The sequence below is a fragment of the Lagopus muta genome, chromosome 22 (genome assembly GCF_023343835.1).
Source record: "Lagopus muta isolate bLagMut1 chromosome 22, bLagMut1 primary, whole genome shotgun sequence".
NCBI lineage: Eukaryota > Metazoa > Chordata > Aves > Galliformes > Phasianidae > Lagopus > Lagopus muta.
In genome coordinates this window covers 4816796-4835036 of record NC_064454.1, presented here as the reverse complement: position 1 = coordinate 4835036, position 18241 = coordinate 4816796, and the positions used below count along the sequence as shown (strand labels likewise).

The 18241-nt window shown below is 49.8% G+C and overlaps 2 protein-coding genes and 1 long non-coding RNA gene across 10 annotated transcripts in view; 2 read left to right on the top strand and 1 right to left on the bottom strand.

Moving 5' to 3' along the window:
* LOC125703740 (uncharacterized) overlaps positions 1-11355 on the top strand; it is a 42574-nt gene extending 31219 nt beyond the window's left edge. The window contains exon 3 of the long non-coding RNA XR_007380958.1: positions 10575-11355. This is a non-coding gene — a long non-coding RNA (uncharacterized LOC125703740). The remainder of the gene's footprint in view (positions 1-10574) is intronic.
* Positions 1-18241, bottom strand: part of APOC3 (apolipoprotein C3) — a 297981-nt gene that overhangs the window by 256192 nt on the left and 23548 nt on the right. The window lies entirely within an intron of this gene.
* Positions 17960-18241, top strand: part of CADM1 (cell adhesion molecule 1) — a 158704-nt gene continuing 158422 nt past the window's right edge. For 2 of the 8 annotated variants that reach the window (XM_048968563.1, XM_048968562.1), the window contains exon 1: positions 17960-18235. In XM_048968563.1, the coding sequence (XP_048824520.1) occupies positions 18127-18235 (109 nt within the window). In that variant the 5' untranslated portion in view covers positions 17960-18126. The remainder of the gene's footprint in view (positions 18236-18241) is intronic. The other 6 variants (XM_048968566.1, XM_048968564.1, XM_048968568.1 and 3 more) reach the window with 3 other exon arrangements.

Here is an 18241-nt window from a genome sequence, read left to right as displayed (position 1 = left end):
CTTCCAATCAACTTTGTGTCTATGGAGCTGTGACTTTGGAGCGGGGTTTTATGAATGGGGAATGCTGGTGGCATATGGGAAGCAGTGCTGCGCCTGAAATCCTGGTGAGAATAAGGAGGAGGACGTGCGATGGCATCCGATGGAGGTTGGAAGGCAGGAGGTTTGGCCTGGATGGGTGCCCAGGGCTTGCAGAGCCGTCTGCAAGTAGGGGTCTTTTGGACTGAAGCTGAAGGCTGTTGCCACGTAACAGAGCTGCTGGACTGCCAGGCATCTGAGTGGGGGACCCTGTGTGCCCATTACGCAATGGCAGGCTCCCATGCAGAGCAAACAGGAGCTGGAGCAGCACAGCTCCACTTGCTTTTGGAACAGCAAAAGCGACAGCAGTGACGTGCGGTTGCAGCACTACTTTTCTCTGCTTTCTGCTTCTGGAGCGGGCAGAAGCCGCTCATTCCTGCTCTGCTCAGCAGCGGAGCGCTCCATGGCCATGAGCCCAGAGCAGAACGGGTGGGAATAGAGGCAGAGCTGGCAGCCTTGGCACGTTATCCAAGATAAATCCTGGATAAATGAGTCAGTGACGCAGGCGGCTCGCTACGCCCCGTTTCGCCCCCATAACAGTGCCTGGCACTTTCCCAGTTAATCAAGTGTTGCTTGTGCACCAGTTCGTGTGCGGGGTTGGAGTGCTACTCCAGGCTTGCTCATCTGCCAGTGACGAGCTCGGGTAGATGCACTGCATACTTTGTGTGTGGTTCTGTCCTCTAAGTTATAAGATTCACCAACTGAGATTGTTTTTTCTCTCTCTTTTTTTTTTTTTTTTTGCATCCATTTATTAGGAGGTTCCCCTCCCCTTCTCTCCCAACCCCCATCCATCCCCCGCTTTGCACCTCTTTTATTTCGTTAGCTGCCTTGGTTAAGTCTGACAGCTTATTTAGAACGGGCTGGCGCCCAGAGGTAGAATTTGCAAACAAATAACTTTCACCCAACATGACAGCATGCGATAGATTGCAAAAATCCGAGGCGATGCTCTCTGACATGACAGTGACAATAGGAGTTTTGTCCTCATTAGTTTTCCCAACAGAAAGACTTCCTGCTCTGCCCAGCCCTGATTGCATGTCAGTGGGAGCAGACTCCAACAACACCCCACTGCTTTGCAGCACGGTGTTCTGTCTCAGGGATGTGCACCCACGGCCGCGTGGATGCTGTGCAGATGAGCCTCACATCTGCAGGAGGATTTGGCCCCGCTGCGCACGAATCATCCGCAGGAATTGGAATCCAAGGCTGGTTCTGGATGGGAGGGAGCAGGAAAGGGAGAATGGTTGTCTGCCTTCTGCTGCTGAGCGTAGATCTAAGAGTTGCAGCAAGTGTTGTTCTCTTCTGTGGTCATAGCAACTTCTAAATTAATTTTGCTTACTTTTAATCTGAAGTATTTGCAGATCCCAAATGAGTTGTCCTCTCCAGCACTGATCTTGATTACTTTGTTATAATCAGAGTGTGCATGGTGGCAAGGGAGGGGGAGGAGAGAATTGTACCCCTGCTTACTGTGGGCTCTGCAGGGGGGGGTGAGGGCATCCTGGGCTTGGAGATGGGAGGAGTGCTCCTATTTAATGCAGCTTTTAAGCATCATTGAATCAGAGAATGATTTGGGTTGGAAGGGAGCTGGAAGGCCGCCTGGTGCCACACAGGGACACCCACAGCTCAGCAGTGCTCACAGCCCCGTCCAGCCTGACCTTGGCTGTCTGCAGGGACGGGGCACCACTGCCTCTCTGGGCAACCTGTGCCAGCGCCTCACCACCGATCTCACAGGAAAAATCAAGTTATCTGTTGGGATCACGATCTCCCATATTCAAGCCTTGGAATGTTGATTTCCCAGGGGACGAGGAATCCTTTCCCCATCCCTTCCCACTCCCAGGGTGCCACTAACAAATGCCTTTGGAGCAGCTGTTGGATGTCCATGGAGAAAAACTGCCTGTCTCCCTAAGAAAGGAGACAGATGACACGCTCCTGCTTGGGTGCAAAGGGGTGACCATTTTTCCTAATTAGTCATGATGTCTTGCCCATCACAGGAATAAATAGCAAGCTTTCCCTAAGGATGTGAGATGAGAAGCGCTATTTATCGTTGCTCTCAGAGGAAGCTGACAACATGACAGGTGAAATATCAGGAATAATTAAGAAAAATAAGGGCTTATGTACTTTATTGCATCAACAGCAGGGATGCATTGCCGGCTCCTCGTGGATCCTCACGCGTGCCCCCATCCTGACATCCACCCGCCAGTTGTGCCTGTGCAGAGCTTTCACCGGGGCCCTTGGCAACGCCACGCATCACAGCAGGCACCGAGCACTGCTCATTGTTCCCTTTGAGCTGCTTCAGTGGGACAAAGGTGCCTGCCTGGTGACTCAGCGATGGCTTCGATCGCAGTGCTGGTTCTCAGCTTCCCGCTGAGCTGTTGGGAAACATCACCTCCTCCTTCCCCGCCGCACTGTGTCTGCTGCTGCGTCCCCGTTTCTATGACCAGAGCTCCTTTTGTTCTTGGGATACTCTTTGCTCCCTCGCGCCATGCGTGATTTTTTTTTCCCCAAATCATCCCAGGTTTGCTTTGTGCCACTGTGTGTTGGGGAGCAAAGCTGCGTGATTGGTAAATACTCTTTTCCAGTAACTCTTTGTCTGGGAGAGAGGACGGAGAAATCACTAACTAAAGGCTTGCAGATTTTAGACAGAGCCTTTTTGCAAATGGTTGCCTTCAGACAAGTGGCTGGGAAGCAGATCCCTCTGAGACCGGTGCTCAGGGAAAGCTACGCCCGCCCTCACCACTTACCAACCCATGCATCTTTTTTCTGTCTGGTAGCAAGAGCTCTTGGCTGCATCAGGAAGAACATGTCCTGGCTTTGAACTGCTGCTTTTTTGCACTATCCCTGCAGAAATCGATGGTGGATGATGGAGCAGAGCTGGAGGGGGGAACAGCTTTCCCTGTCCTTGGGGTACTGTTGTGTTGGTACACATGTTGGGTGCAGAGCCAAAGCTGCATCCTCCTGCATTAGTGAGATGTGTTTGCTTACGAGCCAGGACAGCTGGAGAGCTCAGGAACTGTATCTATTCAAACAATGTGAAAATCTGATTACAGCAAGTGTCACTGGGCATCACTTAACTCTTCCTCTGCAGCCCTGGCTTTGGCTGACAAGCATAATAGAACTCCCGGATACATCTCGTGCTGGAATAAAATGCTCGGTCAGAAGTGCTTAAAATCGCTCAAGTTTATGGAGTTTGCTAATCATGTCTCTCATTTGTTGGCTCAATGTGATTTTGGGGCTGTCCGTCCTACATTAAGCCTCATTAAGATGGTGTAGCAGCGTTGGTAAATGTGGTCAGTGGAATGTGTCTTTTTTTAGCCACGGAGGAGAAAAGAAATTGTATGTCACAGTCCTCATCTTGTCCCCTTTGACCAAGTGCTCATTGGAACTTTTAAAGAGGCTTTTGAAAGAGGTCTTTTGTTAGAGGGGGAGGAGAAAGCGAGCAGCAAACAACTCCTGCACTGGGAAATGCTGCTCTTGGGGCACTTATATTTAGCTCGCTTGCAGCAGTGTCCCTTCAATTTGTACTCGCACTTTTGTTCCTTTTAACTACCACCACTATGGGTCTAAAAGAGAGACACCAGCGAGGGATAGGCAGTTTCTCCTTGCAGAGGTGAAGGTATTTTTAACACAATGCCCGAGAGAAAGGAATTTGTTTCCTCCAACATTCAGTCGAAATCAGTGCTGTGAAGGATCTCTCGTGGAAAGCAAAAGCACTTCTGCCCACAAAAGCATCGCATGCAGCACTGGGAGCGAAATCAAACAAAAGTTGGAAGTGTGTGGGAAAACAAAGGTAGAAGTTCAGTCCTGCTCAGTGGCCCGCAGTGATTCACTGCCCTGCGAGGGATGCAAGGGCCATGTGCATCCATTGGAAATGTGCAGGGTGGCCAGGATTCCAGCCCAGCAACAGGAGAGGACGGCGTTGGGTTGCAATGAGAGCCAGAATCAAGGCTGCTTTTTTGTTCTTTTAAACGCTTTTCGTGTGCTGTAGCACTTTGTACGCAGCCCTGAGGCTTTGGAATAGGAAAAAATGTCCGGAGCTCTGCTGGCTCACAGTGCTGCTGCTTCAGATCTGACCTTGGGGATTTTTCACCTCCTTTTTGATTTATGGGCAGAGTGGCCCCAGGGTGTGGAGCGCCGAGGCACAAATCCATCTCAGCTGTGGCTGGATCCCAAAACGGAGTATTTCATGCTCAACGCTGTGTGCCAATGAGGTGTGTTGCCTTGGGAGAGGAGTCCTGCTGGCCCAGCAGATAAGGTGTGAGCTGAAGGTCCTGCCAAGCCCAGACTTCCCTTCCCCTCTGCTATCTTTCAAGTGTTTGCTTTCTTTATCAGTAGCTAGCTGGTAACAAGTCGGACAAGTCTTGGGTTTAAATGTGTGATTCCTCAATTCTCCCGGCAAATAAGCCAAGATAAGACCCTGACCTTTGAAGCCAATTGTAATTTAATACAGCTTAAATAGTAAACATTGAACAGTTGCAAAGGCGTGTGATCAAAGCCATTGATTTCTGGGTAGGGACATGGTGACTTGCTGAATAATTCCCAATAATGAGAAAATCAGACAAAACTGAGACCTGCTTCCAAATATTATAAGCATAAATGATCAAATAAATAATTAGTAAGCTACTCAATTAAGCTTTGCATACAAGAATGCAAGGAAATCCTTAACTTCCAGTAAAACTGCTAGACTGAGCATGTTTCTTTTGGGGAAAACAGAAAAAAGTCACCCCAGGCAGAGTTGAAAATAGATTTCTTTCTCCAGGATAAGAGCAGGATGCTGACTGCAGAGCACAAACAGCTTTTTCCAAACGGCATCAATACAGCCCTACACTTTTTCCACTGGGCAGTTTACATCTCTTTGCTGGGCAGTGGATTAATTTAGGAGCACTCATTACGAGCTGGCTTGATACCGCATTGAGAGCCTACAGAAGGACTGAGGTATTGGTGAGAGCAGTGTTCTAGCCTTTTGTGCGTTCGCTGGAAGTGGTCACAAACAAACTGACAGCAATATAAGTGTTACTAATTCTGTTTGGAAACGTTGTTCATTTCAGAGGTTTATGGTGACCAAAGACCCCATGGATGCACCAAGCGTCGCCGTGGAGACCCCAGCCCCTTTCATAGGGTCTCAGAATGGTTGGATTTGTAAGGGACCCTTGGAGATCCCCTAGTCCAACCCCCTGCAATGGATGGGGACACGTACAGCTTCATGGCACGTGCCCGCCCCTCATGCTTCGCACAGCACAGAAAACAGAAGTCAGCACGACGCTAATGGCAAACGGCACTCTCTGAAATATTTCTTCCTAATGAAAACGTCCTAGCAAAGCAGTATTTGAACATTTGTTAAAGAACACGTTTGTGGCTGGGTTTGTTTAATACCAGCTGCCCGTGGTGCCGCAGTGGGAGATGCTGTAAAGTGCCTTGGTGCTGTTCTGAGTGCCTCTGTGCATTTGGATGGGGCCAGTGCTGCCCTGCCCCATGCTGCCAGCAGCTCCCTGCCCTGGGAGGAGCCCCTGGCTGCTGGCCCTGCTCTGCTCTGCTCATCCAGCTGCACAAACACAGCGTGCATCCCCCACCCCATGCCCTGACCCCATGCCTGCCCTTCGTCTGGTTCTGCCAGAGGAAATTGGCTCTTACTTGGTTCTGCCTTTGTACACAACCAGATCTTCATTTCTATTATGAAAAGCAGTCCCCAGGGCCCTGCCTTGCTCAGAACCCCTGCGTCTGCTGTTGCTGTTCACCCACCACCACTGCACATCACGCCAAGCATGCTGGATCTTCCAGCAGAGCAGCTCCTGCTCCTTGACCTATAGCAGAACTCTTGGCCTGGTCATACCCGGAGAGTGCCATTAAAATTGCTTCTGCTTTAAGTGCTGTCAGGTCTGGGAGAGTGGCTTCTCCTTGTTTCCGACTTGGAAACAGAGGGCATGCAGCATTAAAAGCTGCTGTTTTGGGGAACACGTGGTGCAATGCTGTGTTACATGTGGAAAAGGAGCAGAGCTGCTGGTTTGTGCTGCACATACCTGCCTGCTGCTAGGCTGCTCCATTCCAGAGATGTTGTTCCCTATTGGCAGGTTTGGTGGGATGCACGCCATGCAGACCCCCATCCAGGCTACACTGCCTTTTTGCAGGCAGTCCTGCTGGCTTTCAGACGTCAGTATTTCAGCTTTGTCTTGTGGCTGCTGTTCAAAGGACAAAAATAGGGTGGCCAAAAATCCGGATGCAGCAGATCACACTGACAGTCACATCAGGGCAGCTCTGCCTCACAGGGCAGGAAGCCACCATTTATTGCTAATGCCAGGACGAGGCTCCAAGTGGACGTCCTCGAAGCACAGCCGCGCTCTTCCCCAGCCCTTCAGACAGAAATGAAAAGGCTTTCATGTTCTGCGGGGGTGGAGAGCACAATTTGTGGTGACCTGTCTCTGGCTGGTATTTGAAAGGTCACTTTGAGTACGATGCTATCTGAGCCCATTGATTTAAAAAAAAAAAAAAAGGCAAAAAAAAAAAAAGCCCCAGCCCTGTACAGGAGGGGAAAGCGGGGGAGAGGAAGTGAAAATAGAACCGGCCACGGCCATTGTTTAAAACCAACAAAGAGGCACTGAAGGGCTCTGTGCGCTGCCAGTAGCCGAGGCCAAGCGGGCAGCCAGGCTGCTCCGTGCAGCAGTGTGTGGGGATTTGGGGATCTGCAGCTCCCTCCTGCTGTTGGGGGACACACAGCCACTCCCTGGCACAGATGTCACTGTTTGAATCCCCACTGCATGACAGCAATCTGAAAGGGAGATAGGCGCTGGTAGGGTGAAATTGGATGAGCCTGATGAATGCTGTGCGTCCTTGAGATGCGGCGCAGTGAACCCATGAGCAGTGAATTGCTCCCAGGGTGCTCCGGTTTCATGAACTTGTAGAGTGGCTTAGCTTGGAAGAGGTCATAAAGATGCAGTCGCAACCCTTTTTCTAAGGAGAGGCATGCATAGTCCCACTGATGGTGCGAGGATGTGCATGGCCAGATGAGCACAACTTGCAGGGTTTGCTGTCGATAGTGGAGGAGATGCAAGTTGAGATCCTACACACTGCAATGTAACCTGAAATGGGCCTCACCCCACTACCACAAATGGATCGTTACCTTGAAAGCAGCCGGGGCCAGGGAAGTGCCCCGAAGAGCTCAGCCAACTGTCAGATGTTTTGTGAGCATTAGTGAATAATAAGGAGAAAGTGCAGCGTTAGCCCTGCATCCGTGCAGTTATCTGTCATATAACAAGGGAACTATTGGCACGTTGTCATGTTTCAAACATTGCTAATCAATGTCTCGTAGAAAAATAATCACCCCCAAATGCACCCAGTGCTGTATAGCTGGACCCTTGCAGAGGACAGGGACAGCTGCCCCATGCCTGCAAGGATGGCAGGGACTCTGGTCCTCAACCTGAGCCTTTGGTGCATGCAGAACATGCATAACTGCAATTTTTAGAAGTGTAGCAGAGGACCATACTGCAAATTTGTAGCTACTGCCTTGTGGAAGGGTTGGTCTGTTACATGCAACTTGGTGCATCCCAGGAAGGATCTCTTTTTTCAGGGTGTAGGTGAGGAGATGTCCTTTCCCTGTGAGCATCGTGGTGTTCAAAGCGGTGGGCAAAGTTGCACTGAATAAATTGGTTTTTATCAGATCCATGGTCCCTGCACAGGGAACAAAGGGACGCGCTGAGGGGAGTAGTGGTGGGTCATAGAATCATTGAGGTTGGGAAAGACCTCTAGGATCATCCAGTCCAATCGTCCACCTACCACCAATACTGCCCACTGATCGCATCCCTCAGTGCCACCTCCCCAGTGTTCCTGAACACCTCCAGGGATGGTGACCCTACCACCCCCCTGGGCAGCTGTGCCAATGACTGCTTTTTTGGCAAACGAGTTTTTCCTAATACCCAACCTGAAACTCCCCTGGTGCAAATTAAGGCCATTCCTTCTCATCTTGTGGTCATGGGAAGGGAAAGTTTCAGTGACAGAGACCCAGATTCAGTTTGTTGTATTGTCTTACCTTCGTGTGGGACTGGATAAATTAATCTCCAGCTCAGTGCCCTGTCTGCAAATTGGGATAATAGCATCTCAGAGATGCTCTGTGGGTGGTAAATGCATATGAGAGACACAGGATGCTCTAATGCTACCATCTTGGGAACAGTTTGAGCGCAGTAGATGGGAGAAGCCTAGCAACTGCTACCTCATTCACCTCTCATAATTAATTGCAACACGCAGTGGCAGACATTTCAGTGGTTGAGAGGGGAAAGGGAAAGACTGAAACTTGTAGCTAGATTTCTGCAGTAAGGAGGGCAAAAAGGAATTTGGCACTGCTTAGAAGTGCAGAAAGGATGCAGGGGGAAGACAGGAGGGAGGGCACAGCACCTGAGTGATTGGAAGGACAGTCAACAGAGTGCAGAGGGGATGCTTTTAGGGAGCTCACACTGGTAGGTATTTGGGGAAGAGGGATTTTCTTATCGATGTAGCAGGAGAGAGACCAAAAGGAGCTTTGCCAGTCAGTGGTGGGAACTTTCTGCTTTGGGGCATGGACTCAAAGGGGCAGTGGGATGTATTTGGAATGGCAACATTCTGCATCAGCAGAAAGGGATTCAGCATAATCACTTCCAAGCTTTGGATATAAGCATGAAGGCAAGTTAAGGCACGGATTATAAAAGTGATGGATCTAAAGAAAAAGAAGAGTTTCGAAGGGTTGAAATTTACTGCCAAATCTGGCCCAGAAATGACCCTCTTTCTTCTCCTTTGAATTTTTTCATCTTGTGCAGAAAAAAAAAAAAAGCATCTGGTCAGCTTGACAAGTGGAAACTGTAGCTTTGTCATTAATGTGCAATGCTGAAACAATGATGTATGGCTGGCGATAGATCATGTTGGGTTTCCGGAGAGCAGGGAAGAGTAAGGCATGCGACTAATTCATGATGCATGAACGCATTGATCTTCCTGGCTCTGAAAATACAATGTAATGAACCCCCGCTAACACATCATTTTTATGCCACTGCACCTCACTAATATCTAATGATTTCACCTTGCTCTGAGATAAAACATAATTGTATGGGAGTTCCAGCTTTGTTCTTCAATATCTGAGCAGAGGTAACGAATTATGTTTTGCTCTGTAGCTGTCGGCAAGTTGGGACAAGCTTGCAAAAAACTCACAATTATTGGGCTAAGATGCATGGTTGGAGCACTGCGTGTGTGTGACACTGTGCATATATATGTGTGGGATATGAGGAAAGTGCTTCTGAAAGAGTGGTCAGGTGCTGCAATGGGCTGCCCAGGGGGGTGGTGGATCACTGCCTCTGGAGGTGTTCAGGAAACATTTAGGGGTCGTACTGAGGGATGTGGTTTAGCAGGGGGATACTGGGGGATGGTTGGACTGGGTGGTCTTGGAGGTGTTTTCCAACCGTGGTGACTGTATGATTCTTTGTGGGTGTGTGGATATACACATCTGCAGGTGTCCAGGCTTGGAGATCTCCGGATCTCATCCACCCAACTGGAGCTCAGAAAATGGCACTCACTTAGGGACAGAGGCTGCCCCTGCAACCATGATATTTGCAGCACGTGATAAACCAGCTGGTGGTTTGAGAGCACAGCAATCGCTGTTTCCAAAGTCCACAATCCTTTTGAAGACCAACCTGCTGCAATTTACCTTCACAGACCTCTCACCAGGCAGCTTCTTCCCTGGCCAGACAGAGCATTTTTCTTAAGAAAACAGATTTATGCTCCTTTTGATAATTTTAAGGGCCAGCACACTCCTGTGCTGTTTGTACTTCACCTCAACAAAGCTGCACACCAGGATTTTTTCCTGCTTGCCATTGTCCATAAGCAGACTCTCTCTCTCTTCCAAGTCATCCTAATGCTTGCAGTCTGCACAAATGCTGACGATAAACATTTGCTTTGGGCTCCAATCAGCTGGACGCGAGCGCTGCTTCTCAGCACCTGTTGCGTTCCCCATTGCGCTGAGTGCTCTGGGAGGTGCGGGCAGAGGGAAGGACATGGGGAGAGGAGCAGCACTGGGCTGGTCATCCTATCCAGGTAGTGACTGGGAGCTCTTTGGGGGCAAGTAGGCAGAAAACTCCTTTTTGTGGTACATCATCTGCTGCTGTTGGGATCCTGGCCCTGACTGTGGCTTTTAAGCACCCTCGCAGCACAAAAACGGAGCAAGAGCAGTAAATGTGAGTTGAAGGTGAAGATGCTTGTGGATTCTTCAAAGGAAAACCCTACTGTTGCAAAATAAGCCAATGAAAGTCTAACCATTCTTGACAGTGAAAGCTGAAGTAACGTTGTACCTAATTTGAAATTCCCTCCAGGCTAAGAAAGACTTTTCCTTTCATGTGTGATGTCTGTGTCCCTTCTGGGAGCCCTTTCCTCAGTGCCATGGTTGGTTACACGTGGTGTTGACAGATGATTAAGACATGAAGCCTCTCAAATCAGAGGAACAGTCAAAGCTTTGCATTGTGTGCTCAGGTGTTTACCCACAACCATTTTAATCATTTCAGGCTGACTTTGAGGTTCTGGGCTTGCTGCCTCTTGCATCTTACGTTGTCCACAGCAAACAAGATGCTGGAGGGAACAACACACCTCAGTTGAGCGAGCAGGATACAGGAGGAGAGAACTGCCAACAGTGTAGCTGGAGTGGATGATCTTACTGGATTTGCTGGTTTCCAGCCTCTACGATACTCTGATGGCACATCAGTTTCGGGAAGTGCTGCTCCTGCTCTGCCTCTGCACGTTTGCAGTGTTGCCATAACAAAAGCAGGCAGCATAGCCCAGCAGGCTGTGCTCCAACACTGCGTCACCCCATCCAGGTTTTGGGGTATCGGGGTGGGGCAGCCAACACCCAGCAGGCATCTCGCCGCAGAGCAGATGCAGCTTTGGATGTGATCAAAGGGGCTTCATTTGCAGCTGCACGTAACAAAATCCCAGCCCTGGCAGTGCCAGACAGACCCGCGCCTCCTACCAGCACTTATTTTGATGGCTTCCTTTTGTCCCCGTCCCCACAATCTCTACGTCTTGACTTTTGCAGGCACTTTCCTCCTATAAGCATATTAAACGTATTTAAAAAACACTTAGATGCTAATGTGAAACCTGAAAAGAGGATGTCAAACGCAAGAGACATGATGTCTCTGTAGAAGGATTTGACCCCGGTAATCTAATTTGCTTTACATTTCAAATGATACTTCATTCTCTTATTAAAAGGCTCTGTGTCATTGGCTCATAAAGATTACAATTTCTCGTCTCCCAATTGTAATAAATCCAATTCAAGCACCCTCTTGATTTGAAATTTGTCACAACAACATGTGGAGGGCACAGTTCCTGAGTTTTATGGCGAGGGTGCATTAGACTCATCTGCAGAGAAGATGACGCAAGACTATAAAGCAATTTGCCCCTCTATCTCTATTGTATCCATGTTTTTTTATAAAAAATGTCTAAATTATAGCTTATTCCCTATTATCCCACTGTAAAAAGGTTAGAGCGGCGGGGGAGCCAGACTGACTGGATGTTTTGTGCTTCGTCGTTACACCGGGGAATCATCTGGCTTCTTTAAAACCATCTGAAAACATTTCATCTTGCTTCAGCGGGCTTGGGAGCTCAACCTTCCCTCTTATAATTATTGGAGATGATAGAAAACCGATCAGTGCTTTGTGCACGCGTCGGGTTGGGCACTCAGTAATGCAGTCACAGCGGATGATGCATGGCTGCTTGCTGCTGTGCTGCTGGCCAGAGCCAGGCACGTCTCCACGTGGGCAGCAATCAGGTGTTGGCACAGAGCTCTGTGTTTGCACTGCAGGAGCATCCAGGTGCTGGGTTTGCTCGGTGCTGTGCATCAAGGGTTGGTTTTCTTTTTGTCTGCTTCCATCGTGTTTGTTTTCGGTGACAGCGGGGCGTGCTGAGCTCTGACTGAGGAGTTTTTGTTGCAGATGATGTCTGTTGGAAAACCTGTACGTTTCAGCAGTGCTTGGTGGGGATGGGGTGCAGATCCCAGCTCCACAGCTGGATGTGAACCTGGCACTCGGAGAGCTGCAGGGCACCTGGGATCGGCTCTCCTACTTTGCCATCCTTCCTCTGATCTGCGCTCAGTTTTTCCTATGGTGTGCAACAGCTGCCCTGGGCTGCCGCTTCATTTCCTGCCTGTATCCATCAGCGACAGGGCGATCTGCAGCGGACAGCAGATCCCTGCAATGAAAGCCACGGTGCACCCTTCCAGCCTCTCACTGGGGTGCCAAAGCAATTGTAAATTCATGAAAATAGAGCAGCCTGCCCTCGCTAACCCCTTCTTTGATGGCAGTCCCACAGAGCAGCAACAGCTGCGTGCAGGGCAGGGTGATGGCACGCTGCAGGAGCCATTCGTGTTGCTCCAAGCACAGGACAGCAGCAGAGCAATGGAGCTGACAGCAGAATGGCTGCTCATCATCCACTGGTGGCATAACATGCAGCTTTTGGACAGCCTGATGTAAACAGATGCAAGAGACTTTGCTCAGAGAGAACTTTCCCACTTTCAGTAGCTGTTGCTCCTCAGGGTTTTGGGTGTTTTCTTTCTTTTTTTTGGGTTTTTTCTTTTTTTGGTGTTGTTTTCTTTTTTCACAAAGGTTTTAGCCAAGCAAAAAAAAAAAATCCCATCGGTCTGGCTTTTTTATTAAAAGATGAAAAGGAGGAGTTCATAGGAGGCAGCATTAAGTCACGGTCCGTAGCAATCTAAGGTATTCGCTGGCTGGGGACTCTCTCTGTTTATTTCAAATACCCCTTTATCATTTTGTTGAAAGAGCGGTGTTCTCTGTAAAGCTCTGCCAATTGAAAAAAGAATCAGATAATGAAGACTGATGCTGCACTGATGACAGTCCTTCAGATCCTCAATAGGATTTCTCCAAAATCAAAAGCCTTTTTTGGCTTTTTTTTCTTTTCGTTTTGTTTTATTGTCACACTTGTGGCTTAAAAAAAAAAAAATAATTAAATTTCATCTTCCAGGCCTGGAAATGAAAATGAAAATTTAAAAACAGGCCCCCCACGCGCAGGATAGAGACAAAGCAAATGCAAATATGCGGTAGGTGTCGAAGAAAAAGTTGTCCATTATAAATGAAAATATCTTATTTACAGTGGGGGCCGAACAAACGGGCTTCACAATGACTGTATTATTGCTCCCAGCGAGTGTGAGAGGTCTTTGTGTGCCCGCAGTGTTTGTCACCAGGGAATTAAAGTCAGCACACGATACGGCTGTATAAATGATGCTTTCCTTGATTGGGTTGGCGCTGGTGGTTTCTGAACCATGTTGAAATGTGCCGTCTTTTCAATATAGAGACATATGTAGGCTGCCCAGAAACATGCAGGGAGTGCATGCTACTGCAGTGACTATGTGTTAGCAGAAGTGGTGCTGCTGTTCCCTTCCCTGCAATAAGGCAAGGCTCTCCAGCCCACCCACAAACATTGCATGGGGCCACGTTGGCTGCTGCTGAGATGCTGTGAGCACTGGGGTGGCAGAATCATGGAATCGTAGGGGCTGGAGGGGACTCCTGGAGACCATTGAGTCCAACCCCTGCTAAAGCAGGGAACCTACAAAAGGTCACACAGGTTTTGAGTATCTCCAGAGAAGGAAGTTTTCCCATCCCTCCATTCCAGTGCTCCATCACTCTGACAGTAAAGATGCTCTTCTTTGTGTTCATATGGAACTCCCTGTGTTCCAGTTTCTGCCCGTTGCCTCGTATCCTGTTGCTGCACACCAGCAAAAAAAGCCCAGCCCCAACGACTTGACTCCCTGTAGATATCTACAAACAGTGCTGAGATGCCCTCTCAGCCCTCTCTCCCCCAGACTGAATCCCAGGGCTCTCAGCCTTCCCTCACACAGGAGATGCTCCAGGCCCTTCGTCATCTTTGTGGCCCTCTGCTGCACTCTTTCTAGGAGATCTCTGTCTTCTTTGAACTGGTGATCCCAGAACTGGACACAGTGCTGCAGATGTGGCCTCAAAGATGCAGAGCACAGGGGAGGATCACCTTCCTCACCATGCTGGCCACACTCTTTAAAGCACTCTGGGGTACCATTGTCCTTCTTGGCCTCCAGGGCACACTGCTGCTCATGACCAACCTGTTGGCTACCGGGACACCCAGATCCTTCTCTGCAGAGCTCCTCTCCAGCAGGTCAGCTCCCAACCTATACTGACCCATGCAGTAATTCCTCCCCACATGCAGGACCCTACACTTGCCTTCGTTGAACCTCCCCAGGTTCCTCTCCAGTCGTTCCAGGCTTTGCTGAATGCCAGCACAGCCGTCTGGTGTTGCACTGTTTGTGTTTCCCCAGTGGTGATGGCAAGCAGTGGTCCAGCTTTGTCTTTTAGTTTTTGCACCCCCAAAAGTTCTGAGCCAATCTGTCGTTCATCATAATGGACACCAGATAAATCAAATATAGTGGGAGATGTTTGTTCTGTAACAAAAGCGCTGAGTTTATATAAGGAGAGTGCAGAGCAAATGATAACTTTGTCACAGTGTATGGAAGAGCAGAAATTAAGCTTTGCATTTCTTCCTATCCTCAAGCATAGCACGCAGTTCCTCGGATGGGACAGGTGAAGGGAGATGTGGGGAGGCCCCAGCAGGGAGCTCAGCCAAGGAAGCACGCAGCACTTCCTTCCAAGGAGCCGCTAAATCCGAAATGCTATAACTTGATTATTCCTTCCCTGGATTCCTTTTGACAAACTCCTAAATTCTCAAAGAGGTACACAGGATTTAGCCCCATGCCGGCTTTAATGTGAATTGTGTCGCTAAAATTCCATGCAGTTCTTTGAACATTTCAGAGCCGGCGCTTTTCACAAGATCGACAACTGTTTTATTTCTCTTGACAGAATATATGGAGTGAACAAACACTGCCATTTGTAGAGAAATCTTTTTGGTCTCTCAGTCTCTATAGCACCTTTAATCTGAGACTCAAAGAGCTGTGTAAGAATGGAAAGTCCCACAGTACCTGCAGAAGTTAAACACATTGTGCATTATCTCTGTTTTCTAGAGCAGAAAACTTGGGCTTTTTTAGGTTATCTTTTCCCTTCTTAGACTCATACAGTAAGTGACTGGCAAAGTGAGAGGACGAGATGGAAAGCCATTTTGGCCAGAGAGAGATCTTGGTTCCTCAGCCTGTGTCAAACCAAATAACTGGTCATGGTGGTGACATCTCACCTGAGATGGGCGTAATTAACACCAGGTTCTTGGGCTGGAAATCAGGTGAAGTTGCACCCTCTAGCCCAATTCCCAGCAGCAGCCACAGAGGGTTGGCAGTGACTTGCATAGGAACTGGTTCCATCTTCAGCCTGATGGCTGGCAGCAATTTCTGTCATCCAGCAGTCACCCAGCAGCTCTTGCCACTAACTGTCACCTAAGTCCCTCAAAACGTATTGCCCAGTGTTGGGTCCAAAGCTTTTCTCATAAGCAGGTAACATACAGGTAACATAACAGCTGAAGTTTCTGGTTCTCTCCATTCCCATTTGGTTCGGTTTTTGTTTTGGCTCTGTATGGAAACGGTTGAGTCTTTGCCTGAACCACTGCTTGAGCACCTGGGGAAAGGACTGGGTCAGCCCTGAGAGCACAGGTGAAGGCAATTCATGACTGAGAGGGATGGAGCCTGGCTGCACCTCTCTTAGACTTCATTTAAGGGCTGACTGCCACTAGGGAAAGACCTTTGGGTAGAGATCCCTCCCTTGTAGAGTCCTGGCTGTGGGCCTAGATCTTCAGAGCCAGGTGAGTGCTGTTCCTTTGTAACACCATTCCATTTGCAGCAGCCCCATTGCTGTCAGGCTCCTGCGTTGCTTTTCCACCACATTCATCTTTCTGACTGTAACAGGCTCTTTCTCTAGGACTACGTGCCACAGATTGCAATTGCCATTTTTATTTCTCTTCTTGACTCAAAAACTGAATTAACAAAACAATTGATTATCAGTTTTAACAGGCAAAAACACCATCTGGTCTTTGAGATGTGCAGAGCAACGAGTCTGATTGCCACAAGTGGCCCACAAAAGGTTTCTGCGTGAAATTCCTGCTGTTTGTAGCCCCCGTGGAGCATATCCAAGGTTGGAAAATGCCATCTCTCACGTGTTTCTCTACATCTTCAGTTTGGGGCCTGTCTCCCATTGCTCGGTGCTGTGGGAATGGGTGCTGGGTGCTTTTCCCCACTGCCAGGCGTTGCTGAGGACTCTGAGGGCCACCAAGGGCACAGCCTGAGCACAGCCCCGCTCCCAGAGCAGGAGCAGAGTGGTTTTTCCATCACTCTGTGCCTCCTGGCTGCTTCCCATGAGAGCCGGGTCACCGCGAGTCTCAGCAATGAGTGGCTGCTTGTCAGTGGGATGTGTCACTTTGGGAGCAACCTTGTCATGTAATGCCAACAATTATATCAGCTACAGTTGTGGGTCAGGTCAGCCTTCATCAGACCTTTCTCTCCCCTCCCCTTCCCCTGCTCCTGCCACGTTCCCCTCTGAGCCAGCTGCTGTCTCAGCCTGCCTATAACTTGAGCCATCGCTGATTTAATACAGCTTTCAATCACTGCCAATGGGGCTCACGCTTCAATATCATAACTGCTAAACACACTGTGACAAATAATCTGAGGCTAAGCTTCCCGGACAGAGGAAATCACTTTCCTCTTGAAATTAAAGTTGATGCATAATGGAATGCAATAAGACGTTTCCAGCAGGAACACAGCCAGGCTTAGAACCTCCCAAAGTCCCCTTCAATCTGCACAGGATACAGGAGTCATTTCCTAGAGTTCAGGACTCACAATTGGCATTCTGCAATCTCCTGGTCATTTAGCAGCAGATAATCTGTCAGGGTTTGTTTTAGCTGTTGTGATATTGATATTTATTATGCAAATTGTGTTTCTTACTGCTGATTGTTCCGCGTCCTATGAATACTTAAATTACTATAAACCTTTTTACTTAATACGGGTTGCCTTCCCATTTGGTGTTTGAGCAGCAGTAGGTCACAGCTCACAATACTGTACAAAACAGTCGGAAACGTGTAATTAAAAATAGACAAATGGGATAATCTGGTGCCTAATGACACAGAGGCAAAGGCAGCCGCTCCGCAGTCTCTCAAGCCCAAGTTGTTTACCAGCACTAAAGTCCTTTGGAGAGGAGGGAATTTAGCACTGTGGCCCAAGATAAACCGGGGATAAATTTGGCTTAGTTACATAATCGTGATGAGCGCGGTGGGCTGGAAGTGTGCATCTGTGCCACTGCTGGGGCAGGAAGGAAGGAACCCTTTGCTGTGCCTATAGGGCGAAATGTTCCAGGGATGGATGGGGCTGCAGCATATGGGGCACAGAGAGGTGTGCGTTATTTCCCCAGGTGTGAAACCGGGCTGGGAGCCACGGGGGAGGGGGGAGAGCTCTGCCACCTGCACTGTGACTCGACGTTGGCCTTGAGCGCTTCCAATCTGGGGCTCGGAGGAGGATGGGACGATGAGGTTAAGCTGACGCCTCACCTGCCTCAGGCTCACGTGGGATAACCTAATTAATAATGTCAGAGGTACTGACGTCCGTGCGGGGCCGGGATGCTGCTGGTTAGGGTGAGCTCTCAGATGAGCGCTGCTCACGGGTCCCATGCCCCGCTCCCCATTTATCAAGGCGGAGAGAACAACTCTCTTGTCTTGGTGCGGTTTAAAAAGAAGCGAGAAGGGCCGTTCATCGACTCGATGTAAATAGAACTGCTCCAAATCCCTCCGCAGCCCCGCTCCCGCTCCGCCGCTGGCGGCCGCCGCCCGGCTCCGCACCGCCCCCAGCGGCCGCGTTCTGCGAGGGGGGGGCGGGCGGCTGGAGCGCCGTGCGGGGCTGCGGGGCGGTGCCGCGCTTAGAGCCGCCCTCCATTAAAAACCATCCCGGCGGCGGCGGCTTCTCCCCCAGCCATCTTCCCCGGCCAGTCCCGCCGCATCCCGCGCGGCGCCGAGCGCGGGGCGGGGCTCCGGAGTAAGCGGGCGTGGTTTCGCTCAAGCCCCGCCCCCCCGGCGCCGTGACGTCGCGCATCTCATTATCGCGGCGCGCGGTCGCTAGGTGCCGGCGCGGCGGGCAGAGCGAAGCAGGTGCCGGAGATGGCGGCTCGCGCCCAGCACAGCGGCCCCGCGGCCAACGGCGGCGGCGCTCCGGCTCTCCTCCCGCTGCTCCTCCTGCTCCTCTCCGCCGCCGCCATCATCCCTAGAGGTACGG